General features: G+C 39.8%; 1 protein-coding gene across 8 annotated transcripts in view; it reads right to left on the bottom strand.

The window, feature by feature from the left end:
• The window catches only part of LOC109479999, an 83097-nt gene that overhangs the window by 4774 nt on the left and 54323 nt on the right, over positions 1-24000 (bottom strand). For 7 of the 8 annotated variants that reach the window (XM_019782100.1, XM_019782098.1, XM_019782099.1 and 4 more), the window contains 25 exons: positions 18036-18171; positions 17096-17175; positions 16417-16636; positions 15691-15776; positions 15028-15141; positions 14604-14690; positions 14258-14347; positions 13594-13785; positions 13019-13097; positions 12479-12630; positions 11634-11768; positions 10504-10675; positions 9750-9862; positions 8954-9147; positions 8291-8427; positions 7751-7926; positions 7112-7277; positions 6086-6309; positions 5294-5450; positions 4566-4772; positions 3586-3729; positions 2673-2875; positions 1697-2050; positions 794-1055; positions 49-186 (listed from right to left, as the gene is read on the bottom strand). In XM_019782100.1, coding sequence (XP_019637659.1) covers positions 49-186; positions 794-1055; positions 1697-2050; positions 2673-2875; positions 3586-3729; positions 4566-4772; positions 5294-5450; positions 6086-6309; positions 7112-7277; positions 7751-7926; positions 8291-8427; positions 8954-9147; positions 9750-9862; positions 10504-10675; positions 11634-11768; positions 12479-12630; positions 13019-13097; positions 13594-13785; positions 14258-14347; positions 14604-14690; positions 15028-15141; positions 15691-15776; positions 16417-16636; positions 17096-17175; positions 18036-18171 — 4018 coding nt within the window. Of the gene's footprint in view, positions 1-48; positions 187-793; positions 1056-1696; positions 2051-2672; positions 2876-3585; positions 3730-4565; positions 4773-5293; positions 5451-6085; positions 6310-7111; positions 7278-7750; positions 7927-8290; positions 8428-8953; positions 9148-9749; positions 9863-10503; positions 10676-11633; positions 11769-12478; positions 12631-13018; positions 13098-13593; positions 13786-14257; positions 14348-14603; positions 14691-15027; positions 15142-15690; positions 15777-16416; positions 16637-17095; positions 17176-18035; positions 18172-19365; positions 19423-24000 lie in introns of those variants that run through there. The other variant, XM_019782106.1, reaches the window with a different exon arrangement.

Raw genomic sequence — 24000 nt, 5'->3', positions numbered from 1 at the left:
AGTGACAGTTTTACATATTTGTCACCTTAAACCTGCATTGTGTCTAACCTGTTGGAAGTGCTGATTGGCCACTGCTTCCATGTCCTTGCACCACTGTGTCCTGTGGTGCCACAGCTGGGCATATCCCAGCAGCCTCTCCTTCCTACGCTGATTCTCCTCACAGACTTGGTGCCACTTGGAAAACGTCTGGAAAAAACAAAAAAGTTCAGTTCAGTTGAGTTTAATCCAATCAACTAGCATGTACACAAAAATTGTGACATGAAATTTGTTGAAAGGTACAAAAGTGATATAAAATGCAGCAAAAGAATGAAGAGCTCTTAACATTAAGAATTATCTTTAGTTAAAAGCATAACATGTATCTATAAAACCAAGTTGAAAAAATACGAAACAATCGTGATCAACAGAATTCAGTTGAACTGAGACGGAGTCGGAAAAGAGTCTTACTCCTCAGTTTCAATCATCAGCACACAGCATGAATCTCAACACTCTTATATAAATTCTTGAGGACAGTCTAGAATTGCATATCTGCCATCAGCTGTTACAAAGTGTGTTTTGTAAGTAATAGAAAATTTAGACCAGAAAACTCAAAGATATTGGACAGAACTGCATGCAAAGAAGCTCTCACTCCTAAGGCATTGCCAAAAACTGTCATGAAAGAGGTTGAGCCTAGGTTGAGCCTACATTTTTAAGCGTAACATTCTGGTCAGTTCTCATAACTATTATGAGCACTTGAAAAGTGGCCACGGCTGACAGTGTAACTTCAAGGTTAAATAAAGGTTTAAAAAAATCATACCTTTTGCAACAAGAAGGCAGCCCTGTGCTTCTTACATCTCCCTTCCAAGGCTTTCTGTCTCCAACAGTCAAAGGCAGCCTCCAGAGCACCCCTGTCCTTCCTCCTCCAGTACTGGTCCAGGACTCTCTCCTGTCTCTGCCTGCTCCTCCAGTGATGGAAGGCTCCAGTCACCAGCCTGGTCTTGTGTTGCTCCTGAAAGTCCTGTACCTTACATCTCTCCTGGATTCGACTCTGGGTCACCTCATGCCAGGACTGGAAGCAACTAGACGGGAACAAGACACAGTGCATCAACAACTTTTCCTTTCCTTCTTTTCTCCTTCTTTCTCCCCATTCCTCCATTGGCATCTTTACATCTTTTGACAGACATAACTAGAAGCATATAGACAATAGGCATTGTATTTGCCAAATGTACAAAGTAAAACAAAAGATCATAGACTAAATGATAGGACAAATGAGCATCGTCTTTATCGGAAGTGGTGCAGATCTGAGTTTGAAACATACATGTATGAGAAAATATACTGTCTTGTCAATTGTCAACTTTTGTACATACATGAAAAATGTCAATTACATGTATGAACAACTTTCTTTTTATGTTTAACGAAGGAAAACATATTGTTTTTACTCAGTTTCTTCCTCCTCTTCTGTTCCAAGCACTAACCTCTGACCTGCTTTGACATGATTTGTCGAAGTCTGTCACCATGGTGACTGGTATTGGATTACATAATGTTGCAATTTCATGGTCTGCTCTACTCCTGTCACCATATACTCGTAGTACATGTATGTGAATGTGTTTGAGTAAAAATTAACAGGGCAGACCATGTCCGAAGGTAAACATTATGCATTTGCTTTGCAAATGTTACTTCTCTAGTGTTATTCTTAAATTTCTAAGTATTGTATCATTACCTAGTGAGAAGTCCATTGTTGATGCTGGCCTTGATCCTCTGACTCAGTAGTGTTCTCATCCTCCAAGTGCGGAAGGCTGTCTGCAGCTGGCTCCTCTGTTGTTTCTCCTGTAGGTCTGCTGTCAGCGCTCTCTGTACCCTACACTCCACCGCCCAGGTCCTCCACTGTCTCAGGACACCCTTCATCTTCTGCCTCACAGCCTGCAGGTGCCTCACCTCCACCTGGTGCTTCTGCTGCAGCCGCAAATTCCACAGCTGGAAGAAGTGGCGCCTGAGCTGGTGTTGTCTGAAGGCCTGGCACTTCTCTCTCCTGTCTGCCTGCTCACATGCGACAGTACGCCAGGCTTGGAAATGCCTGTTGGATGGAGAAGTAAAAATTACATGACTATTGTTACAGTATTATTCATGAAAACGGGACTTGTTTCTGTCAAATAACAAACTTAGGTATCTTAATCTCAGCAAAAAAAACTCATTTATTATTGTTTCCTTTAGCAAATTAACCTTTTTCTACACAGAAATACAGTGGGAGTGTGAAAATACTCAAGACCAGTAACAGTAACTGTCAATTTTAAATTGCTATGTCGGTGCCCCAATAAAAGCTTTAATGGTCTGATTTAGCTTCAGTTGTTGCAAATGTGAAGGTTACATGTAGGTACAATGTATCTGGCCAAAACATAAATATGGCAAAAATGACAAGAGGTTTAAGATCATCTTTATTATGTACAAGATGAATAACATAATACACGCATTTTAGGATAGTATGTACTCTCTGGTCCATTCATAACTGCTTGAAACTGAAGAAGAAATTATATGAATTATAAAACTGACTTCTATTCTACTTAATCCTAACCACAGAAAACTACTTCACCTTTTACAGTACAGTGCTAAACTTAATTCCAACACAAAGGGTACCTTTTGAAGTGAACTTTCATGACACTTCTATTTTGCTTAATCCCATACACAGAGAAGTACTCCACCTTTTGACGTTGACGTGCTGGTGGTAGCGCTCCACCTGTTGCAGCTGTCGTGCGCGCCACACCCACACCTGGAAGCACTGCGCCATGTTCTTCAGCCGGATGGCGTCCTGCACCTGCCTGGCCACCCGCTCCAGCTGCTGACTCTCACTCATCACGCCCTGCCAGATCTCCACAATCTTCTGCAGACGACGCAGGTCATTCGCCTGGGGTACAAGAGATGGGGTTAGGACACCTGTTTGTTTGTTTGTTTGTTTTATTAGGTGCTGACTCTCACTCATCACGCCCTGCCAGATCTCCACAATCTTCTGTAGATGACGCAGGTCATTCGCCTGGGATAGAAGCAACGCGATTAGCTGACCTGTTTGTTTTATTATTAGAATCTCCATTAGTGTTCTGTAGATTTAACACTACTGTAAATCATTTTATGTTTGCGATAGCAAATGTTTGCGGTCAGAGGAAAATGGACCTATACATTTGCAGTGGCAGCAGGTGCAGCAATAAGAGAGTAATAACTATGCAAATTATTTGTTCAGAGAAACATTTCATGATTTTGAGGAAGACTTGGTACCTGTTAAGTCTAGACAGATACAATGCACTACTCCCCTGAGTGTATAGTGAACGAGCCCCAGGGTCACAGAAAGTAGGGCATCCGGGGCAGACAGGTCTTCCCAAGGCATAGATGTGGGTCAGAGACATGCCTGTGGACATTCCAAGCCTGTGGACAGAATGCCCGTACCATTCCTAGAATTCTTGCAAACTGCACACGATACTGTACCATTAGGCTCCTTCCTGAGATGTTCCCAAAAAGTTGTACAAGTTTTCTGGTTCCTTTGCACAGACTGGACTAATTCTATATAGTATAATGATCTTGCACAAGATACAATATCTTCTTGGTAGTGTTTCTGTGACTTACCTTGTTCTTCCATGTACAGAAGGCCTTCCACACCATGGTGTCCTGTGCATGCCTGTCAGCCACTCTTCTCTTCTGTGCCTTTCTCCTTCTGTAGGATGTGTACTGTAACCAGGCACGGAGGGAGCCTGACAACACAACTGTCTCCTGTGTAGGGAACACATCAACATTCTCAATCATATCATATAGAATGGAGTACTGCCATCATACTAATAAAGACTAAAATATGTATTGATAAAATACATGTAGACATGTATTGCTGTTGTTTTTCAAGAAAAATATACCTGATTTGCTGATTTTTCTTTGCTTTCAACATACTGTAATTCTTGATTTTTTATGGTACTTTGCAATGTATGTTCACAGTTTTCACGGTCACTTCTGTACTGAGAACTTATCATTTATATTACCCGCTAACAAATCAATCGCCAACTTTCTTTTTTTCCTGCACGTGAACATATAGTCCCGTAAACACCTCTATTTTTCTCAGACCGTGAAAGTTTGCTACCTTGAACATAGAGTGTATTATTACTATTATCATTTATTATTTCTGTTTTATCTAAGACCTCAGTACTATTTAAAAACACTGCTTTTCAGGAATGCCCTGTGACAACAAGTTACACAATCATGAAAACAATGAAGCCAACACATTAAACAATACATAAAGTTACAAAACAACCAAGCGTCAAAACAAAATCGTTAACCGTAAATCGATGTCGTTAAGCCAGGCCATGGTCAGGAGGTCAGAGGTCAGCAGTGTTGTTTCAGAACCTTCTTAAACGACAGGTAAGACGTGGCCACTCTAACTGTGGCAGGTAGGCCGTTCCAGGCAAATGCTCCCCTATACGCAAACTTTCTTCGGCCAGATTCCAGTCGGACTTTAGGAAGTTTTAAAGATAAGTTTAAGTTGTGCTTAGTTTGGTAGATATGAGATGTTCTACAGAACACTTGTAGGTATTCCGGTATTACAGTAAACCGTCCCCTACCCTGTGAGCGTGTGCCTTGAGAGAGTTGTTGGTGGCATGTCTCCACTCCCTGAAGGCATGTTTGAGGTGGATCTGTGCACAGCGCTGCTGTAGCTGGCCTGCCTGCTGTCTCAGCTGTTTCTGTCGACACACAAACTCCTTCCACTGGGAAAAGGCAACGCTCACCGGCCAGTGTCGCCAGCGAAGCAGGGCTGTTGTCAGGAAGTCCTGATAAAAACAAACAGTTTTGGTTTTAAGTCTTTGATTACGTGACAAAAACAAGGATAAAAAAACAAACAACTCGTTAAAGTTAAACTCAAGACTACAATGCGGATACAAACTAGCATGGGTACCATCCATGATTTTTTCGAGCCTTGCGGAGCGAAAATCCAAATGGTATCCAGGCTAGATACAAACTATAGCCTGTATAAAGAAATATACAACTGTAATAGGGAAGCCAATGCAAAACAAGTTATGATAAATTTCAGCATTGTCTCTGGTCCTATGCATGGAAATTATCAGAAAGCCTTTTATGGACTTAGGCGGTAGGATCTTTATCAATCTTAATTTTTGCATACACGTTCCATACAACACCCTATAAAATTGAAACAATCTTCTCTCTATAAAAATTTTTCAAAGTACAAGCTACATTTGTACATTATTATATTTTATTACAGCATAAATAGGAGAAATGTTCCATACATACATGTAAATGCAAAAGATATAAATAAAAGATCGTGGAAGCCTACCTGAAGGTAAGAACAGGGGATGTCCACACCGACAGACTCTGACCAGCCGCTGAGGGTGGACTCTGTGGACTGACTGGTTCTGCGCCGAGGCCAGCCAGCTGGCACTAATGATGAGCAGCTCTCTTCACTCGAGCTGACGTCAGCATCCCACGCATGGCTGGACAGTAGGAAGGAAAATGGTTATCACCTTACAGTTTTAAACAATCAACAACAGTTACAACACTGTAGGAGCTAGGACTTATGAATTAAGACCGAATGAAGGACAGGGACTGCCATTCCCCTGGGTCCGTGTTCCCAAAGTTGTGGTTGAGACAGAGGAACGTTTAATTACCCTTGGATACAATTTTAACTACTGAACAGAAACAAATTCATCTTGTATATAATACATGTATTTAGTCTTTAGCACACTGAAGGCTACCAATTTTCTATTGGTTACAGGGTTAAGCAGAAGGGAGTAGGTTAACATAGAAAAAGGTAACTTGAAGCAAGTCATCACCAGCAATGGTACTCAAGGAGACCACAAACACCTGAGTGTGTGTACAAGAAACAAACATACCAGTAAACACTGTAAATCTTGAAGCAGCTTTCAGTTTGTTTGTTTGTTTGTTTGTTGTTGACAATACATTTAAATATTGTACATTTGGGAATGCATCTGTAGCAGCAACACCTGTGCTGCTGTACAATGTGAACCAGCCACAATTGCCCTGAGGAAGGTGACAGACGGTCACCAAAATGTCGGCTGAATAAAAGACCTGGTTGTGTAAAAAGAGTCTCATTACTCAAGACATTTACCATTGAGGAAAGCGGTGGAAGCTTGAGCGAGTGTCGCTGGACTCGGAAGACGGGTCGGTGGTGAGGGAGGGCCTCTTCCCGCTGTGGAAGCCGCTGCTGTTGTTGGACAGCTCCGGAGCCACCGCGCCGTGGAACCCCGCCCCCTGGAATCCTGCGCTGCTATTGGTGGACCACTGCGGCGCCGTGGTGTTACTATGGAAACCACTGCTCTCGTAGGAGGACACCTGTTTGATGATGATTTATTAGCAAAGGTACAACACAGCCACATGCTGATCTACATCCTTTGTTACCTTATGTGATTAATGTCAATTGCCAATGTTAGAGAAAGACACTGCTCTTGCAGGGAACGCTCTAGTGTCCGCCATGAGGGACATCAAGTGTACCTCACAGGATAATAATTTATTTATTTATTACGATTGACCACATACATAATATACATGGAGGGCATGGTGGAACAGATGCACTTAATCTGGAGGCATGATGATGATGATGATAATGTTACCTATTGTTGTCAAAAGTATATTACACCTGAACACTTACTTAAAAGAATTCCAACACAACATGTTTCATGTAAAACAATACACACAATTACACATACATGTAGGTGTTATGAAAATGCCAGACACAAACAATTATCTTAACAAGGTCCAAATTGCAAGTTGTATTAAAACCCTTGTCCTGCTGTGCGCAACATATGTCGTGCGGCACATACAGTACCATCTATATTAAACCCTGTATAGGTACGATTTGGGGGTATTTCTCGTGCAACGCATCACACCGCAGTGAAACCAAACGAATGCGGAAGTAACTATGCCACTGCAAAATTTGGGGGTCTATGATCTAATTAAGACATGAAATTATTGAAAAATATTGTGCAAGGAATGCCAGCAGGACAAGGGTTAATGACCCTACTACGTTGTAAACAAGCATCGGAATTCAGCCTTGTATGTCACAGCTGCCAGTCATACTGTTGTTGATACAAATAAACCAATTAACAAACAATAAACAACAAATGTCCCAGCAGACCTGTGATGCAGTGGACTCCTGATCACTGCTGGGTACAGAAGACTGCAGGTTGAGGAGGGACTGGTTGAACTGCTCCACAGACTGGCGGAATGACTCCTTGGAGTGGAGGTTCCAGGAACGCAGCATGTGCCGAAGGTGGTCCTCCTCACGCAAGTCACGGAACTCCCTGGAACAACAGTCAACACTTAGATTTAGAAACCAAATCCACACAGAAAAAAAAAAACTCTAGTCGCAGGGCCATTCTGTTTTAAGCATTTATAATCTGGATATCTATAATCTAGGAGGTACACAGATTATTCCAGAGGGAGAACCTCATTAATCAAACCGGCGCGCTGACCGCTCGTGTTTTGTTGCATAACCGGCACATCTGTTTTCTCTGCCTTACAAAACCGGAAGTTCTGCTGCAGTACCAAGGTCAGCCACCAGGAGGCCCATATTTGACCTTGACCTTTGGCATCCTAAGACCTACCAGCATACCAAATATCATCACAATCCATAAAAGCATTCTGAAGTTATGCTGACTACAAATGTGCGAAAACACACACACACACACACACACACACACACAGACGCGCCAAAAAACAATACCTCCATTTTGCATGGAGGTAATCATGTCTAAAATGTTTAAATTTTGCTTACTTTGCGACCTGTTGTGCCTTGAGTCTCTCCTTCCACTGTGACAGAGCCCACCTGAGCAGCAGTTCTGCCCTCTGTTCCTGCAGCATGTCTGCTGACCGGGCCTGGGCTTTCTTCTGTCCTGCTACATACTGTCGCCAGTGGCTCAGGGCATTGGACAACAGCACACGGGCACGGGCCTGAAGAAAATCAAACCCACGTTAGGAGTTAAATGTTTGGAAGCTACATGTACTTTAACAGTAAAGCTTGGTGCATCTACTTTTGTGTTTGCTTGTGTGTTCTTACAAGTAGTTGTTTCCATACATTTCCATATGATAGACACCTCAGGAACACTGACAGGAAGTTATGTCAAAGGTCCCAGGAAAGGTTATCTCCTTTCCTGTATATTTCACAGAGGTATGACATCTTTGAATTCTTTTTTCCTTTGGAGGAAAAGGCTAGGAAATTACTGGTAAAGTAAGGGAGAAGATTCAACACCAAAATTATGAAACACATTTCTAAAATGACTCTTTAAAGATACAGAAAAGTTGTTGTTTTCCTCACCATGTTGCCATGTTCCACTTCCCTCTGGAGTTCCCTGAGCTGAGCCTGCTGCTGCCAGTGTAAGAACCTTCTCTTCAGAGCCTGGGCCTTGTGCTGGATTTCCTTTTCTTCTAACTCATGTTTCCTCTCCACAACTCCTAAACATCAAAACACACCCCTTAAGCAATTTGAGCTAAACAAACTCTTTAAACTAGCATGCCTGTATTATATAGTACCTATCACTCAGAAGAGACAAACCAGGAGGACTGTATTGGGTTTAAAACATTGACTGGTGCAATATTTTTCGGTTGACAGTTTACACAAATGTTCAAATGTTTTTCATGATATTTCAAAAGAATCCCTCGAACCCAGCTCCCATTAAATTTACATAAAAAACTAGAAAGGTAACATTTGCAAAGCAACTGCATAATGTTTACCTTTGCATATGGTCTGCTCTGTTAATTCTTACTGAAATACATTGTATGGTCAGACAGGAGTATAAATCCCACCTACTATAAAATTGCAACATCATGTAACCCAACACCAGTTACCATGGTGAGAGACGTCAACAAATTAGGTCATTGGCCAGGTCAGAGGTCAGTGTTTGGGACGGACGAAGAAGAGGAAATGTAGCAAAAATAATATATTTTCCTTCGGTATTGCGAAGTAAACAATTCAACTCACCCCTCCAACCTTGGAAGGCCCTCCTTGTTTTTGACATGTCGAGTTTGGTTACTGCTGCCTGTTGTTTGTGGTGGAGGTTGACCCTCTGGTGCCAGTGGGAGAAGGCTACGTACAGCTGCTGTCGTCGGAAACACTCCAGGCTGGCCTGGCACCGCTGCTTCCTCAGGACTACCCATCTCCACGCATCCCAGTATCTGTCAATCAATCAATCAATCAATCAATCAGTTAATCAATTAATTAATCAATCAGTCAATCAATCAATCGGAAACACTCCAGGCTGGCCTGGCACCGCTGTTTCCTCAGGACTACTCACCTCCACGCATCCCAGTAAATGTACCTGTCAATCAATCAAATTAACCAATCAATTAATTAACCAATCAATCAATTAACAAACCAATCAATCGTTTCATAACAGCAACTACTAATAGGTATATTACTCAAATGAAGAGGTGGCTTCAAAGCACAGTTTGGATATGACAACTTCATCTTGACTGGCTTCATTAGAATGAAAGTTGCTGCAGTGTGCATCTTGGCAGCTAGGTGGCATGGCTGTACTAAAAGACATGCAGAAACTCATTGTGTCTATACCACCATTCTGTTTGTCCATAAACATGGGAAAATTTTTGTTCTTTCTTTACCAGAGGGTACATTTTGACATGCCAGGGGTTTGTGCAGCAACAAAAGTTGACACATTGTCAAGTACATGTATTGAGACATTGTCAAGTATATGCATATTTAATCTCTCCCAGATAACACCTAAACTGAATAAAGGCCATCAACGTGATGTGTTTCTTACCTGACGATCTCTCTCCTCTTCCTCCTGGCAGCCAGAGGAGCGATGGTTTGAGTCTCCTGGTTGAGGATTCTCCAGGCAGTAAACATTCTGTGGAGCCTGTTCTTCTGTACCACCTGTGTGTAATGAAAATATGAATTTGTAAATATATAGAATCTAGATCTAGAATTAAGACCTCTGACCTTTCAGCACAACTTATAGTTTTACCAAGTTGTAGTTAAGTTACATTTAGCCTGTAGGTATATATAGATAAATGTGAAGCTTGGTCTAGTGTTTGTACGTGTAACACAACTCCAGGAAGACTAGTATGTATAATTTGATTTTTTGATTTGATTTTATTGGTTTACACATGAAACAAAACAGACAGTAATAATACAAAACAATTGATAAAAACAGGTGCAGGAGGAGGGGAGAAGCATGGAATGCTTATACAAGGCCCTCCTCCTCTAAACTATAGGCTACAAAATTAAATATAAATCAATAAATGGAAATAATACAATAGAAAATGGAAATAATACAATAAGGATAATCAAATAATATACGGTATAAATTAATTACAATGATGTAAGGTAATGTAGGTTATAAATACAGTGCAATAATGATAATGATAATAATTAGTATGAGTTAAAATAAGACACTAAATGAAACACTACATGAAACTACTACAGGGGGCTTTTGTAGGTTCGTTTATCATGTATGAATAGATATTCTGTACAAACTAATGGAGATTGATCAAATAAACAACAAACAAACAAACCTGTCTGGCCATGTCCACCCTCAGTCTGTCGTGGTCAGACACTCGTTTAGCCAACAGCCAGGCACCGAACGCCGCTCTGGTCACCCTCTGGTCGCGGACAGGCTGTGTCCTGACTAACAACACCTCCAGGTGCTTCCTATGCACCACAGATCTCCACTTCTGTATGGCTTTTCTGTAGAGGACACAGTAAGTTGATTGGAGACTGGACTGCAATTTTCATGACGTATTTTACCTAGTAAGGCCACACCAATTTAATTTGTTGGTTCTCGGATTTTTTCAGAAAAAATATGAAGAGACAGGGCGAAAAAAAATAAAAATAAAAACAGGTCTAGGCATCCCATTATAGGCTTAAATGCTACGAAATGAGCCATGAAGTCAACACAAAAGGCTGGGTTAAAATTTAAACATTGAATTTTGAACTTTTAATCAAACCACTGCAATGATAGATGGGAAAACTGTAACAACTAGGAAGAAAAGGACTTTCCTCAACTGTTGGGGGCAAAATATGAGCATTTTTCAGTTGATTCAGGACCAGAATCAAATTTTTTTTTTTTTGCAAATCAGAAAAAAACGAAGAGGCGAATCCGAGAGCCAACAAATTAAATTGGTGTGGCCTAATAACATGATATTTTACTGTAATGTTAATTTTCTACCATTGATAATTATGATATTATAAGATAAATCAAAGCAGGATACAACCACAAAGTTCCATAGTCAAATTTGAAAATCTCTACCAGTAACCAGTAACACCTAACTTCAGTGCACAGTCATAATTCTGTATCTGTATCGGTATAACCGCCCTTCGGCGCAACACACTACTAATTACTCTGATAAAGATGACAGGCGGTCATTGAAACGTCGGCTCTTGTTTACCAAGTAGTTGTGAATAAAGAACTTTGCTATTCAATCATTCACCAACCTGATGAAATTCTTTACGGATCTTTGCCAGACTACATCGATAAAGGTTAGACATCCAGGTACATGTAATACCATACGCCAAAAAGCAGTTACTCAAGCAACTGGATATGATTTTAGAAACGTCAGACGTTTCAGCTAGTATCCACTAGCTTTTGTCAGTAACAGCTTTGCCAGACTGTTTATCAATTTCCACTGCTGTTTGCTTGTCTTACCTGACACACTTGAGTGACCACATGTCCCTGGCTTGTTGGTGAGACAGTCTGGACTGAAACTGTGCTCTCCAGTGATTCAGGATGACCAGCTTCAGTCTGTGCTGTCTCTTGTCGCAGATAACTTGCATCTTTGTCCTATAAAAATAGTCATCGTTAAATACACTGTATACATGTACATCATAATGTTTGAATGTCAACTTTTAAGGCACTGAGGATTTCTTTCGTTCTGAAACTATGGTACATTGTTCAAGCCTCAGCAATGTCTTTCTGTAGTTTCCCCACATATTTTACGTTAAAACTTTATAATAAAAAGCCCCAAGACAAAAGTTTTTAACCTTACTCACACTGAAGGATCTGCTTGGCTACTAGTACTACAGAGTTAGGCAACAGGGTTTAAACATCGAAACTTTCACTGGTTAGGCCACACCAATTTAATTTCTTGGTTAACGCATTTTTCTAGAAAAATAATGGAGCGGGTGGGCGAAAAAAAAATGAAAATAAAAACAGGCCTAGGCATCCTATTATGGCCCAAAATGGTACAATAGGAGCCATGAAGTCAACACACCAGGCTGGTTCAAAATTTAAACAATGAATTTTGAACTTTTAATGATACCACTGCATTGAAAGATGGAATAACTGTAATAACTAGGATGAAAAGGACTGTTTCAACTGTTCAGGGCAAATATGAGCATTTTGCAGTTGATTCTGAATTTTTATTTTTATTTGCAAGTCAGAAAAAAATGAAGCGGGCGAATCCGTTCACCAAGAAATTAAATTGGTGTGGCCTTAGCTATTAAAAAAAAAGCTGCAATGACAGAAAATGTTGTATAATTCTGAGAACTTACTTGAGGTCTACCCTATACTGCACATGTTCCCTCCATGCTGTGAAGGATTTCTTCAGCACCAGGCGATGCAACACGTCACAGGCCTGCTCACGGCCCTCCCGCAGCTGTTTGGTACGAGACAGCCAGCTGTACAGCACTCTTCTCTTCAGGGACTACAGGAAATAAACAAACACTTACTATCAATCAAACATGAGTTTTTAATGAATGAAAGACCTTTATTGTACATTTGTTAGCACTCAGGTTTTTCTTCAAGCCCTAGCCTGGAAATTCAATTTAACTATGGCTGGGGTCCCATAACTATTGACATCATAAAAAGTTGTGCAAAGTACTTGCAACAAGATACTTTCTGACAGAAAAATCAAAATCCATACTTGGCTGCAACATGTTTTTAGAAGACCCAAAAAGTCCTCAGCTATAGTTATGTACCACCAGAATGCAGCTTTACAGAAGACATAGCTGTAGATTGTTTAACCATCATGTTTATGAAAGACAATCAGAGTTCTCTTTATCAATTGGTCTTAGGAAAATAGTGAATTGTACCTTTCTGGCCATGGAGTCAGTGATCCGTCTGTACATGAGGTTTCTCTTCCACCGTAACTGCCAAACTTGGAGGGCCCGTCTATTGGGAAACACAAAAATGGGGGTTAATCTTAAAGAACTATCAAAATCACCAGAAAATAAGCATTACAGTCTTTTACTGTTTGAAGTTACAAGGAACAGAAGAAGAAAGTAAAGTGAAAGAAGATGTGTCTGGGCTCAAAATTCAGTTTTGGCAATAGGTGCACCGGTGCACCCAACCAAAAAATTTAGGTGCACAAAAATATTTTTGGGTGCACCATATAAAACAACACCTAATTACAGATCTTACTGGTCCTCTTCTGAGCTTAAATTTCAAATGATGGCTAACTTCAAAATCTTAAAGAAGTACTAACAACAATGATTTTATTATTTTACTGACACTTAGATGTCAAGAATATCTTGTATACTACTAGACATTTGATATGTACAAAAATACCTACAAAAGTATTTGGGTGCACCAGTGCACCCAGAGAAAAAAATTGGGTGCACAGCTCAAATTTTGGGTGCACCCAGTATTTCAAGCCCTGTGTGTGTACCTGACATGTTCCTGTTGTTTCCTGCGGTGTATCCTGGCAGCCTTCAGCTCCTGTCTCCACCTCCTGAAGCATCCCCTGACCAGGGCCAGTCTGTAGTGTTCCTTACACAGGCTGACCTCACGCACGTGCTGCACCTTGGCTACCTGTGTGTACTGTCTCCACTGGCTCAACGACTGGGCTAGTACTACATGGCTAAACATGGTAGGCAAATGTCAGGAATGGGTATTTTCAATTTGCTTTATTATAAAACAACAACAATACATGGTGAGGTATGTATGTATAGCAGAAAATCCAGATAATGCCATGCACCATAAAACACACAATACAACACTACAGCAGCAGATATTCAACTTAGCAATACAATATTTCAAATCATAATACTGGAAATACCGTATGCTACATGTATGCCTATAATGAGACAAGTTCTCTGTAAAGCAGAGCATCTATAGTTGCTCTACATGCTCATCAATGTTACATTGTATTGTTTTTGTATATTGTGATATTTTCCCAGCTAGATATCTTTTTGCACTTTGGTAAAGGAAGCGGTCTGCAACTATTCCTCTTTCCATTAGAAAAACAATGTATGCCAGAAACTTTGATTTGTCCTTTCTTGACACTGAAGAAACTACAATATTTATATCAAGAGTGTTGCTTATGTTTGTACCTTCTGTGGTTTCTTGCTGTCTGGTATTTGACCTGCATGGCTTTCATGTGTTCAAATGTCTTCTTCTGAAGTCTCTCCTCATAGTGAATTCTGTGGAGAAAAGAAAGCAAAATAATATGTTACTAATAGGAACATTCACATAATTCTTAAGAGTTTGAATGCAAAGGTATTTGGATCTACTAAACATACATTGTATTTTGTGTAGATTCAGTCCCATCCTTGTGAAATGCTTGTCAAAAAGAAACCCTTGAGGAAAAGTAAAAGAAAGTACAAGTAAAAGAAAGTTTTAAGAACATAGTTCTAGACTAAGTATTGTATTGTTTGAGAAGGAGGTAAGGGTAGTTACCTGGCTAGGTCATTCTGCCTGTCCTTGACTATTCTCTGTGCTGAGTACATCCTCCAACTGTGCCAACACTTGGTCAGCAGAGTCACTCTGGTGAGGAAAAACAGACATACATGTATGTCATTGTCATTAATACATGTACTTCTTAAATCAATTGATATATATACTATATAGCCATGTACCCAAAATATAACACTCAAGCAGCACATGGTTGTCAATTTTTCAGTGCTGTAATTTTTTTTTTCTTCCAGCTTTTGTTTACTTCAATTTCAGATCTTTTCATCTTTCCATGCAAGAACGTCTCTGTCAACACCTGGAAGAGTCGTCAGTGAACTAAAACTAGATTGGGATCATCGCTTTTTACTTTTCCCACAAATCCTAGTATTTTCCCCCTCACCGTCTTCCCTATGTTTCTCTGTGTACTTACTTGTAGTGTAGTCTGGCCACAGCAGATTTCTGCATAGTTTGCAGCAGGCCCTTCCATGACCGATAGGTACGGGACAGAAGTTTCTGGTCTGCCATGTGAACCATTGCCTTCAACCTGCAAACAGGGATACTAGTCAGTCATCTCTAACTACAAAACTGCAATACTTTTAATACCCCTATACACCTATCGAGTAGCATGCGTAGTCCAGTGGTTATCGATCCTGCCTCTGGACTAAGAGGTTTGGAGTTCGAATTCCGGCTGTTGTCGCTCCCCTGACATGCACGCTACTGTTTAGGGTCTTAGTCCTTAGGACGGGACGTTAAGCCGTGGTCCACTGTTCATTGCGCTTGTCGAAAAGAGCTAGGGGAATTTCCCCGGTACAATGAACCTGTAAATACTGTACATAGTATCTGTCTTCTCTGTCACGGCCAGTGGAAGATTAGCTCTTCAATGAGCTAAACTGTTTCGAGATCACTTTTTTTTCTTTTAATACCCCTAGTATTTCAAGCAACAGATGGCTTTTGTAAATTAACATTAAATGTAAATTAATCACAGTCATTTCTTATTGAGATTTTGATAGATCATTTTGGTGTAGGCTTTAAGCATGATTACTGTAGTTGAACTTCTACCACAAAGTAAAGTAAAGTTAGCATCTCAACCGACCTCTCAGATTCAGACTTGAACTTGTGCCACTGCTCGAAGGCATTCTTCATGATCTCCTTCTGTTTGGACAAGTGTGCTTCTCTCCACTGCAGATACAGATTAAAACACATGTAGACCATGTCATAGACTTGTAATACAGAGTTCAGTAATCTAAAGAAACTACACCTAGGCCACACCAATTTAATTTCTTGGTTAACGGATTCACCCGCTTCATTTTTTTCTGATTTGCAAAAAAAAAAAAATTCAGAATCAACTGCAAAATGGTCATATTTTGCCCTGAACAGTTGAAAACAGTCCTTTTCATCCCAGTTGTTACAGTTATTCTTTCTTATTGCATCTTTCAATGCAATGGTATCATTAAAAGTTCAAAATTCATTGTTTAAATTTTGAACCAGCCTGGTGTGTTGACTTCATGGCTCCTATCGTTCCATTTTGGGCCATAATAGGATGCCTAGGCCTGTTTTTATTTTTTCTCGCCCGCCCACTCCATTTTTTTTCTAGAAAAATCTGTTAACCAAGAAATTAAATTGGTGTGGCCTTACAATTATACCTCTAGTCTTGTTCTTATCTAAAAGATATGCCATCACAATCAAAACAAGCATTTTTGAAAAAAAAATTATAAAACAGATCTACTTTTGAAATTTTAGATACTTGAAAGTCTGTGTGTTAAAGGGATGGCTCTATTTAGAAACTGGGAGTAAGCTTCTTTCATTGAGTTTTGTATACCTTCATCCAAGCTCTAACCAGCACTTTACTGTCCCTCCTGCGACTGATAGCTCCTGACAGCGCCCTCTGCTGCTGGACAGCAAACTGCAGCCCATGCAGGCCCTTCCTCAGCAGGTGTCTGTGGCACAGCTCTTCTGCTGCCTGTCTCTGCTGCTCCAGGTGGTGTCTCCAGGAAATCAGGCACTTGGAAAGTACACTTAATCTCCAAAATTGCACAGCTCTGGAAGTGCGTACAACATTCATTAGGCTATGTACTGGTATTGCACAAGTATGTCAAAGGTTCACTGACTGACTCACACTCACTTTTGGTTTGTCTATTTTCTAAAATCAATCAATCAATCAATCAATCAATCAATCAATCAATCAATATTACATGTATATTCATTCTAATATATAAAACAAAGTCACTAGCAGTTGTATATTACTATACATAATGTGACAAGAAGACTATCACTGGGCTATGGGTACTGTTTATTCCAACACTGCAGTACCACATTTGCCCTCTAGGTGGCACTGTCCAACTTAGGTACATTTTTGTAAGCCTTTTGCCAAAACTGCATGACCTGGCCGTCTGAAAACTTTTAATCACTTTCATCTAGTAACTTTGTACTGATCATAAGTGGCGCGATGAATATGAATCAAGTGTTATGGGACCCTTTTAGTGTTACACATGTCTTACCTTTGCAACTTATAGGCTTCCTCCTGTCTCAACAGCCTCTGTAACCTAACATGCAGTCTCCATCTTCTAAAGCACCTTGCCTAGTATAAAGGAAAAAATGTCAGGCAAGACTTACTAAGAATCAATGTATCTTTACTAGAATACAAAATACTTGGCTATAAGTATAACAAACATTGTATCACAACTCCACTTCCTATACTAATCTTTTCTTATTATAATAACAAGATTAGGAAATGATGATTTTTCAATGTTAATTCAAGGACATTATACAGTATAATGTCCTTGGTTAAATCCTACATACGTACATGAATGTACATGAATGGTCCCCTTTCTACTGCAAACAAATTCTGTATCTGCAAAAAGGACAACGCTAAAATTCTGGTTTCAAAGAGAAGTAATTTTTTTTTTTTATTCACACATTTTTGAGCATTAGATAGGAAGCACTTTTTGTGCTTTTGTGAATCCGCTGCTCATAAAACATAATACAAATGTAAACATAAAGATGACATAAAATATAACATAAAAATAAAAATGAAAGTGGCTGGCGCACCAATGTCTATAGCGTTAATGTGATTGGTCAAATCTTCCAGAGTGATGAATATAGTTGAACACAATATCAACAAGAGCTACCCACCATCCAAATTTCGTCACCCTAGCATGTCTAGATCATGAGATATCAAAACCGGAAGTTTAGCTGCAGTACCAAAACAAGCCGCTGGAGGTTCAAAATCTAATCATTTTGAGGTCTCATCAAGACCTACCCACCTACCAAGTATCAAGACAAGCCATTTAAGCCTTCTCAAGTTATCGTGTCCCGTGACGGAAGGACGGACACACACACACACGACCGCCTCTGAAAACATAACCTTCTTGGCGAAGATTTCTTGGCGAAGGTAAAGATACGGCAGTTAGTAGGGTATGGGAGAAGATAAGGCCTTACCTTGATGAGAACCTGTTCTCGGACCTGTGTGTCTACACCCTGTAGTGACTCCATGAGCCTGATGGTCCACAGTGCGGAGGAGGCTCTACGTATGCTGGGCAGCTGTCTGCTGTGGAAGGCACCATCAAGGCCATGTCTGTATACAGAGGCAGATCAGGACACAGGTGTGAGAATGCACGTAAAGCCTTTTACAGTCTTAAAACAAATGTCAAGCGATCGACAAAATCTTCAAAGTAGTGGAAAACATGTAGAGACTGTGTCATAGTCCAGTGTACAAAATACTGGGCAACCTATGGCAAAAATTAGGTTGCCCATCAGAATTTTAGGTTGCCCCATCAATAAGTTACAACTTTTCTCAAATTAAGTTATGTTACATACATAAGCCTTTGACAATAATTCTAACAGCCTTTAGTTAACTGATACTAGTAATAGCCATTAATACCTAAAATGAAAAAGCATCTGCCGGATACAGTCACGCAAGCCAAGTGGGCATGATTTGGAGGGGGGAGCATTCTTAAAATTCAGGTAGCACACTGGGCTACCTAGGTTCAAAAATAGGTTGCCCCAAGTAAAATTTGGTTGCCCGGGGCAACCAGGTATTTTGCACACTGCAGAGTGCACTGGATATATCTGCACACACAGAGCATACGTATTAGCAGTACTAGTAATGCCCTGTGGTGATCAAAGGGTACACAGAAGCCCCACTCTAAGTCTACAAACACAGATCACATTCCACAGGGATCTCCTCAAAAGGAGTAGCCAGATCCCCCTTGTTACTGCCACTAATGTGGAAAGGATTTTCTCCGGCCCTCTCCTATCTATAGCTTGTTGATCTAGTGGATCAACACGACAGAAACTCTAGCGATTCCCCTGCATGTGTTTTTTTTGTTGCCAAGTACTAGTGGTTGAAGACAAGTATACTGTACCCCCGAATGCTATCTATTCTGATAGTTTGGCAATTTTTTAAACATACAAAGCTTGAATTGTGATAGTAAGTAGTTAAAAGTAGATTTCTAAGGCAATTTATATGTATACAGTAATAGTAGAGGAAACAGTGAACTATCTTATCTAGGGCAGATAAAAAGGTTAGAATAACATAGAACTCTTTAGTTTCTAGTATTCTATCATAACACTAATTGTGATAGTAAGTACTAGTTAAGAGTAGATTTCTAAGGCATTTTATATGTATACAGTAATAGTAGAGGAAACAGTTAACTATCTTATCTAGGGCAGAAAAAAAGGTTAGAATAACATAGAGCTCTCTAGTTTCTAGTATCCTACTAAAACACTATCGCACAATTAAAACTTTCAAAACACACACCAACTCTACCTGTAATCAGTCTTCATACAACACGTCTAAAAATACACCAGACCACCTGATCGCAACTACAGTACTGGAAAGTCGTTACAAACTGCCGGAGAGTGAAGACACCTACTTCAGGTGTGTCTGTATACCTGTCTGTGTTGCCATGGCAACCAAACCGCTGGTGTCGGTAATACCTCCTCAGGGCACTCGTGACCCATCGCGTGGATAACCTACCACATAAAATCGCAACTGTCAAAACTCTTCCAAACAGTTGGTTGATAAAGATTGTTGTTATGGCAGCTTTTGTCGTCGTTATTGTTCCATAGTAAACTTTCCCTTTGAGTAGATTAGTTTTTTGTTTTTGATGACAATTCATTTTATGTTCAACAAGACCTACCCACTTACCAAGTATCCATTGAAGCCTTCTCAAGTTATCGTGTCCCGTGACGGACACATATACACATACACGAACGCCTCTGAAAACATAACCTTCTTTTCAAAGGTAATTAAACTTTGAAGATAACATCTAGGGTTGTATACTGAAGCGATTCTGATCATTTATCCATAAAACTAATTCTACAATCTGCACTACATGTACATCTTATGTCAGTCCCTCTCTTAACATTCTCTTTCTTGAAATGTTGGAATGAACAGTCCCACCCTGATCTAGACTTCAGGAATGCTTTGAATACATCTATGATTACATGGCACATTTTTGTGCCCTGTTTGGGATGCATTGAAACACCTCAGCATGGGTCTTAGGTCTCCCTAAACACTTAATCCTATAACTACGTAGTTTAATCCATCCTGAGATGAGGGTTTGTCTGATCTTAATAATAATATGCCTGTCTGCATGGTGCCAAAAAAGTGAGACAATGTGGGACAGATTCCTAAATAAATTATAATAATGCAAAAAGTTTCATTATCTGTATAGCTGACCTTATGTTCCAAAAATTCTGTATGTTCTCCTAACCTCCTACTTTTCTCAGACGTTCTGACTTATATAGGCAAAATTTTACTAATAATACATGTTTATACACATAATGTAACTCAAACTTTTCTCACATCCAAATGATACAAAGTAACAATTATTTTGATACCATAGAAATATGAAAATACATAACCTGCATGACATGTATAGGTAGAAATCTGATAATATTCTTGCACTGACTTTCAACAGGTTAAAATATACTGTAAGTATTCTTTTCTGTTGTTAGTTAGGAAATCAGTATATGAACCATACATATCATATGTTGCTAACCATCACAAGCAGGCACATCACACTTGCTCAATCTATAATCTGCTTCCGTTCTTAAGCAAAGAAGTAAAGGAATACCAGGACTTCAGTGAGGAAACAATACGGCAGGCCTGAGGGTTGAAATTACTACCACCCCATGCCACCATCTAATTGCGGCCTGAACTCATTCAAACAACAAAGGCAGAAATTCTGGTGCACTCCTTCTGAATAAGTGATAGTCCAATCTTTGTAATTTGATCAGCAAAGAAGATTTCATCAGCAGAATGGGGAATTTTCTGCAAGACTACACAGTTAGTAATGATATGAAAGCTAGGGTCAGCAGTTTATTTACGTAGGTAGTCATAATGTTTCCAGAGGCTTCAGGCCACACCAATTTAATTTCTAGGTTAACGGATTCGCCCGCTTCATTCTTTTCTGATTTGCAAATAAAAATAAAGATTCAGAATCAACTGCAAAATGCTCATATTTTGCCCTGAACAGTTGAAAACAGTCCTTTTCATCCTAGTTGTTACAGTTATCCCATCTTTCAATGCCATGGTATCATTAAAAGTTCAAAATTCATTGTTTAAATTTTGAACCAGCCTGGTGTGTTGACTTCATGGCTCCTATCATACCATTTTGGGCCATAATAGGATGCCTAGGCCTGTTTTTATTTTATTTTTTTTCGCCCGCCCGCTCCATTATTTTTCTAGAAAAATCTGTTAGCCAAGAAATTAAATTGGTGTGGCCTAATCGTACATGTTAAGCAGCAACAGGGATATGATTAATAGCAAAACATAACTTGTCAAACTATATTCTTTTAAGACTTAAACACATCTGACAGCATTTGTCTTCTGACAATCGCTATTACCCTTAATTAGCACCTTTCAAAAGACGCACGGGTGACAAGATTTGAAAAGACAGACAATAACCAACCATTCTTGAATGAACGTCTATTTGGAGTGAGTGATAATGATCATGGGAAGCTGAGTTTAGTCAGGTTCGACATACAACACACCTCGAACACAAACATCTACTCTTTTCATTCACACTGCTTTCCAAGCCAATCACTGCTCTTGACAAATATTTAAGTATGTTCAGTAAATGTTGGAAGCTAATATAAATGTGCCGGTATGCACAAATCTACCTGCGACGAAATAACGGTTTTTCAAATGAAAGTTTGATCATTGTAATGGGTTCCAATTACTGTTGACAGACTTTCACGAGTTTGACAACTTATTTCTATGCTACTATGATGGACAAATAAGACTATTTGCTTTGGCCTGACAACTATGGGGCAAAGATCTATTTACTTTTTCTACTAACAGCAGTTTCTGTACTGCTATGATGGACTATTAAAATTTCATTAGTCAGCACCCCAATTGCTACTCAAACTGCTACATTAACATTAAAAAATCTCTGATTATACAACTAGTGAGGAATGGATAAGAAAATAATGAAAAAGGATAAAAGAAATTTGGCACCCGTGTCTCTGTCAAACAGATTGTTATGAGATGTGATTTTTGTGACAGTTTTGTTAATTGATTAGGTCGTTAGCAGCAACATTAGTTAATTTACTGTTCCACCTTGACACTGTTAACAAATGTACTGTAACATTTACCATAACACAAAGGATACCATTATAGGTAGTGACACTTATTCCCCCAAGATAGTTTACCTTTGACTTCAGTGACTTAGCAATGGATACAGCATGTGCGCACGTACAGACATTCAAGTCTACACACATGTACATTTGTATCTAACGCCAAGAAATACAGAGACAGTCTGGTTTGGGGTTTTTTAAACTGCTATTTCTATCTGTACAGCCTGTATAATTCAGCCTTTTCGTGTAGCACACCAGCTTAATATGGTTGCTATGTATTTACAAAATGTAAGTACATTTCCAACTTGCAACTGTTGTAAAATTAAACTAGCCAAATAAATAGCTTGTCATTGCTGTCCATTTTTCCTGTAAAATATTGAAAGTCTTTTTCAGAGTTGAATCATATTTGCCTACAGGAGGTTAATATTTTTGCCAAAGTCCCCCTTTATGATTATATTTTTGGACTGTTCCTCAGTGCTGGACCCCTCATTATCCCCTACCTCTGCCAATTATGCAAGCCAATTACAATTTAATCAGGCATGTCCAGAAGAGGGAGATTTAAAGGAAAAGGGGGAACCCTTTGGGAAATTAAATTAGGAACCTAAGCAGATAAGCCAATTTCTTAATAGTCTTCCTTGGGGTGGCGGTGGTATATGTCCAGGTCAAAGAACAAACAGAGGGACGGAACGCTTGATTACGGACGGATTAACGGCTGATAGCTTGCCAACAGCCGTTAAAGTCCGGTTGGATTCAGCTCGAAGTTCGGCAAACACCAAGCCGGGCGCGCTGTCTTCCCCCGCAGCCGGAACATTTGATGCTGTCAAGGACCATTAACAGAACTCTAACGCACAATGCTTGGACAGCGACTGGAAACATTTGTTGGGGGATCCCTTGCCAACATATAATTGCTACCTTGTTAGCTTTCCGTGTTACGGTCAAGTGGCAATTAAAAGAGAACGAGTACACAGTGGAAGCTCTTTCTATACGTATTGTCTCACCCTGACCATTAATAATGCAGGGTAATTTGAGTTGTACTGTTTCTTTAATTTGCCGGGCTGACTTAAATAGGACGGGGCCTTTATCCTGTACCAAAATAGCTTGTTAGGGAGGGTGGTAAATGGGGTTTAGGTTTAAAGGTTTGTTCAGTGCAGGTGGAGCTATTGAGAAGTGCGGACCAGGTTTATACTACAGGTGGTAGTTATCATTAAGTGACGCGGCCATGCAACATCAGCGCTAAACCGTACCCTGAATACGGGACAGCCGGTATCGCTCGCCATGCATGGGGCCAATGAAAGACATCCTTGTTGTCCTTTTCGACTAATTGAAAATTCAACCAAGGATTGCGACCAGGATTGATTCAATTTAGTGGCACAGGTATCCCAAAGGAAAGCAATGGTGGCACACATTTTTAGAATGGGGCATAAGGACACACCAATTTAATTTCTTGGTTAACGGATTCGCCTGCTTCATTTTTTTCTGATTTGCAAATAAAAATAAAAATTCTGAATCAACTGCAAAATGCTCATATTTTGCCCTGAACAGTTGAAAACAGTCCTTTTCTTACTACTTGTTACAGTTATTCCATCTTTCAATGCAATTGTATCATTAAAAGTTCAAAATTCATTGTTTAAATTTTGAACCAGCCTAGTGTGTTGACTTCATGGCTCCTGTCGTACCATTTTGGGCCATAATAGGATGCCTAGGCCTGTTTTTATTTTTTAATTTTTTTTTCGCCTGCCCGCTCCATTATTTTTCTAGAAAAATCCATTAGGCCACACCAATTTATTTCCTTGGTTAACGGATTCGCCGCTTGCTTTTT

This window comes from Branchiostoma belcheri, unplaced genomic scaffold, assembly GCF_001625305.1.
Source record: "Branchiostoma belcheri isolate BF01 breed outbred unplaced genomic scaffold, Haploidv18h27 scaffold5, whole genome shotgun sequence".
Classification (NCBI taxonomy): domain Eukaryota; kingdom Metazoa; phylum Chordata; class Leptocardii; order Amphioxiformes; family Branchiostomatidae; genus Branchiostoma; species Branchiostoma belcheri.
The sequence above is the reverse complement of the archived record's forward strand: the minus strand, read 5'-3'. Positions and strand labels throughout refer to the sequence as shown.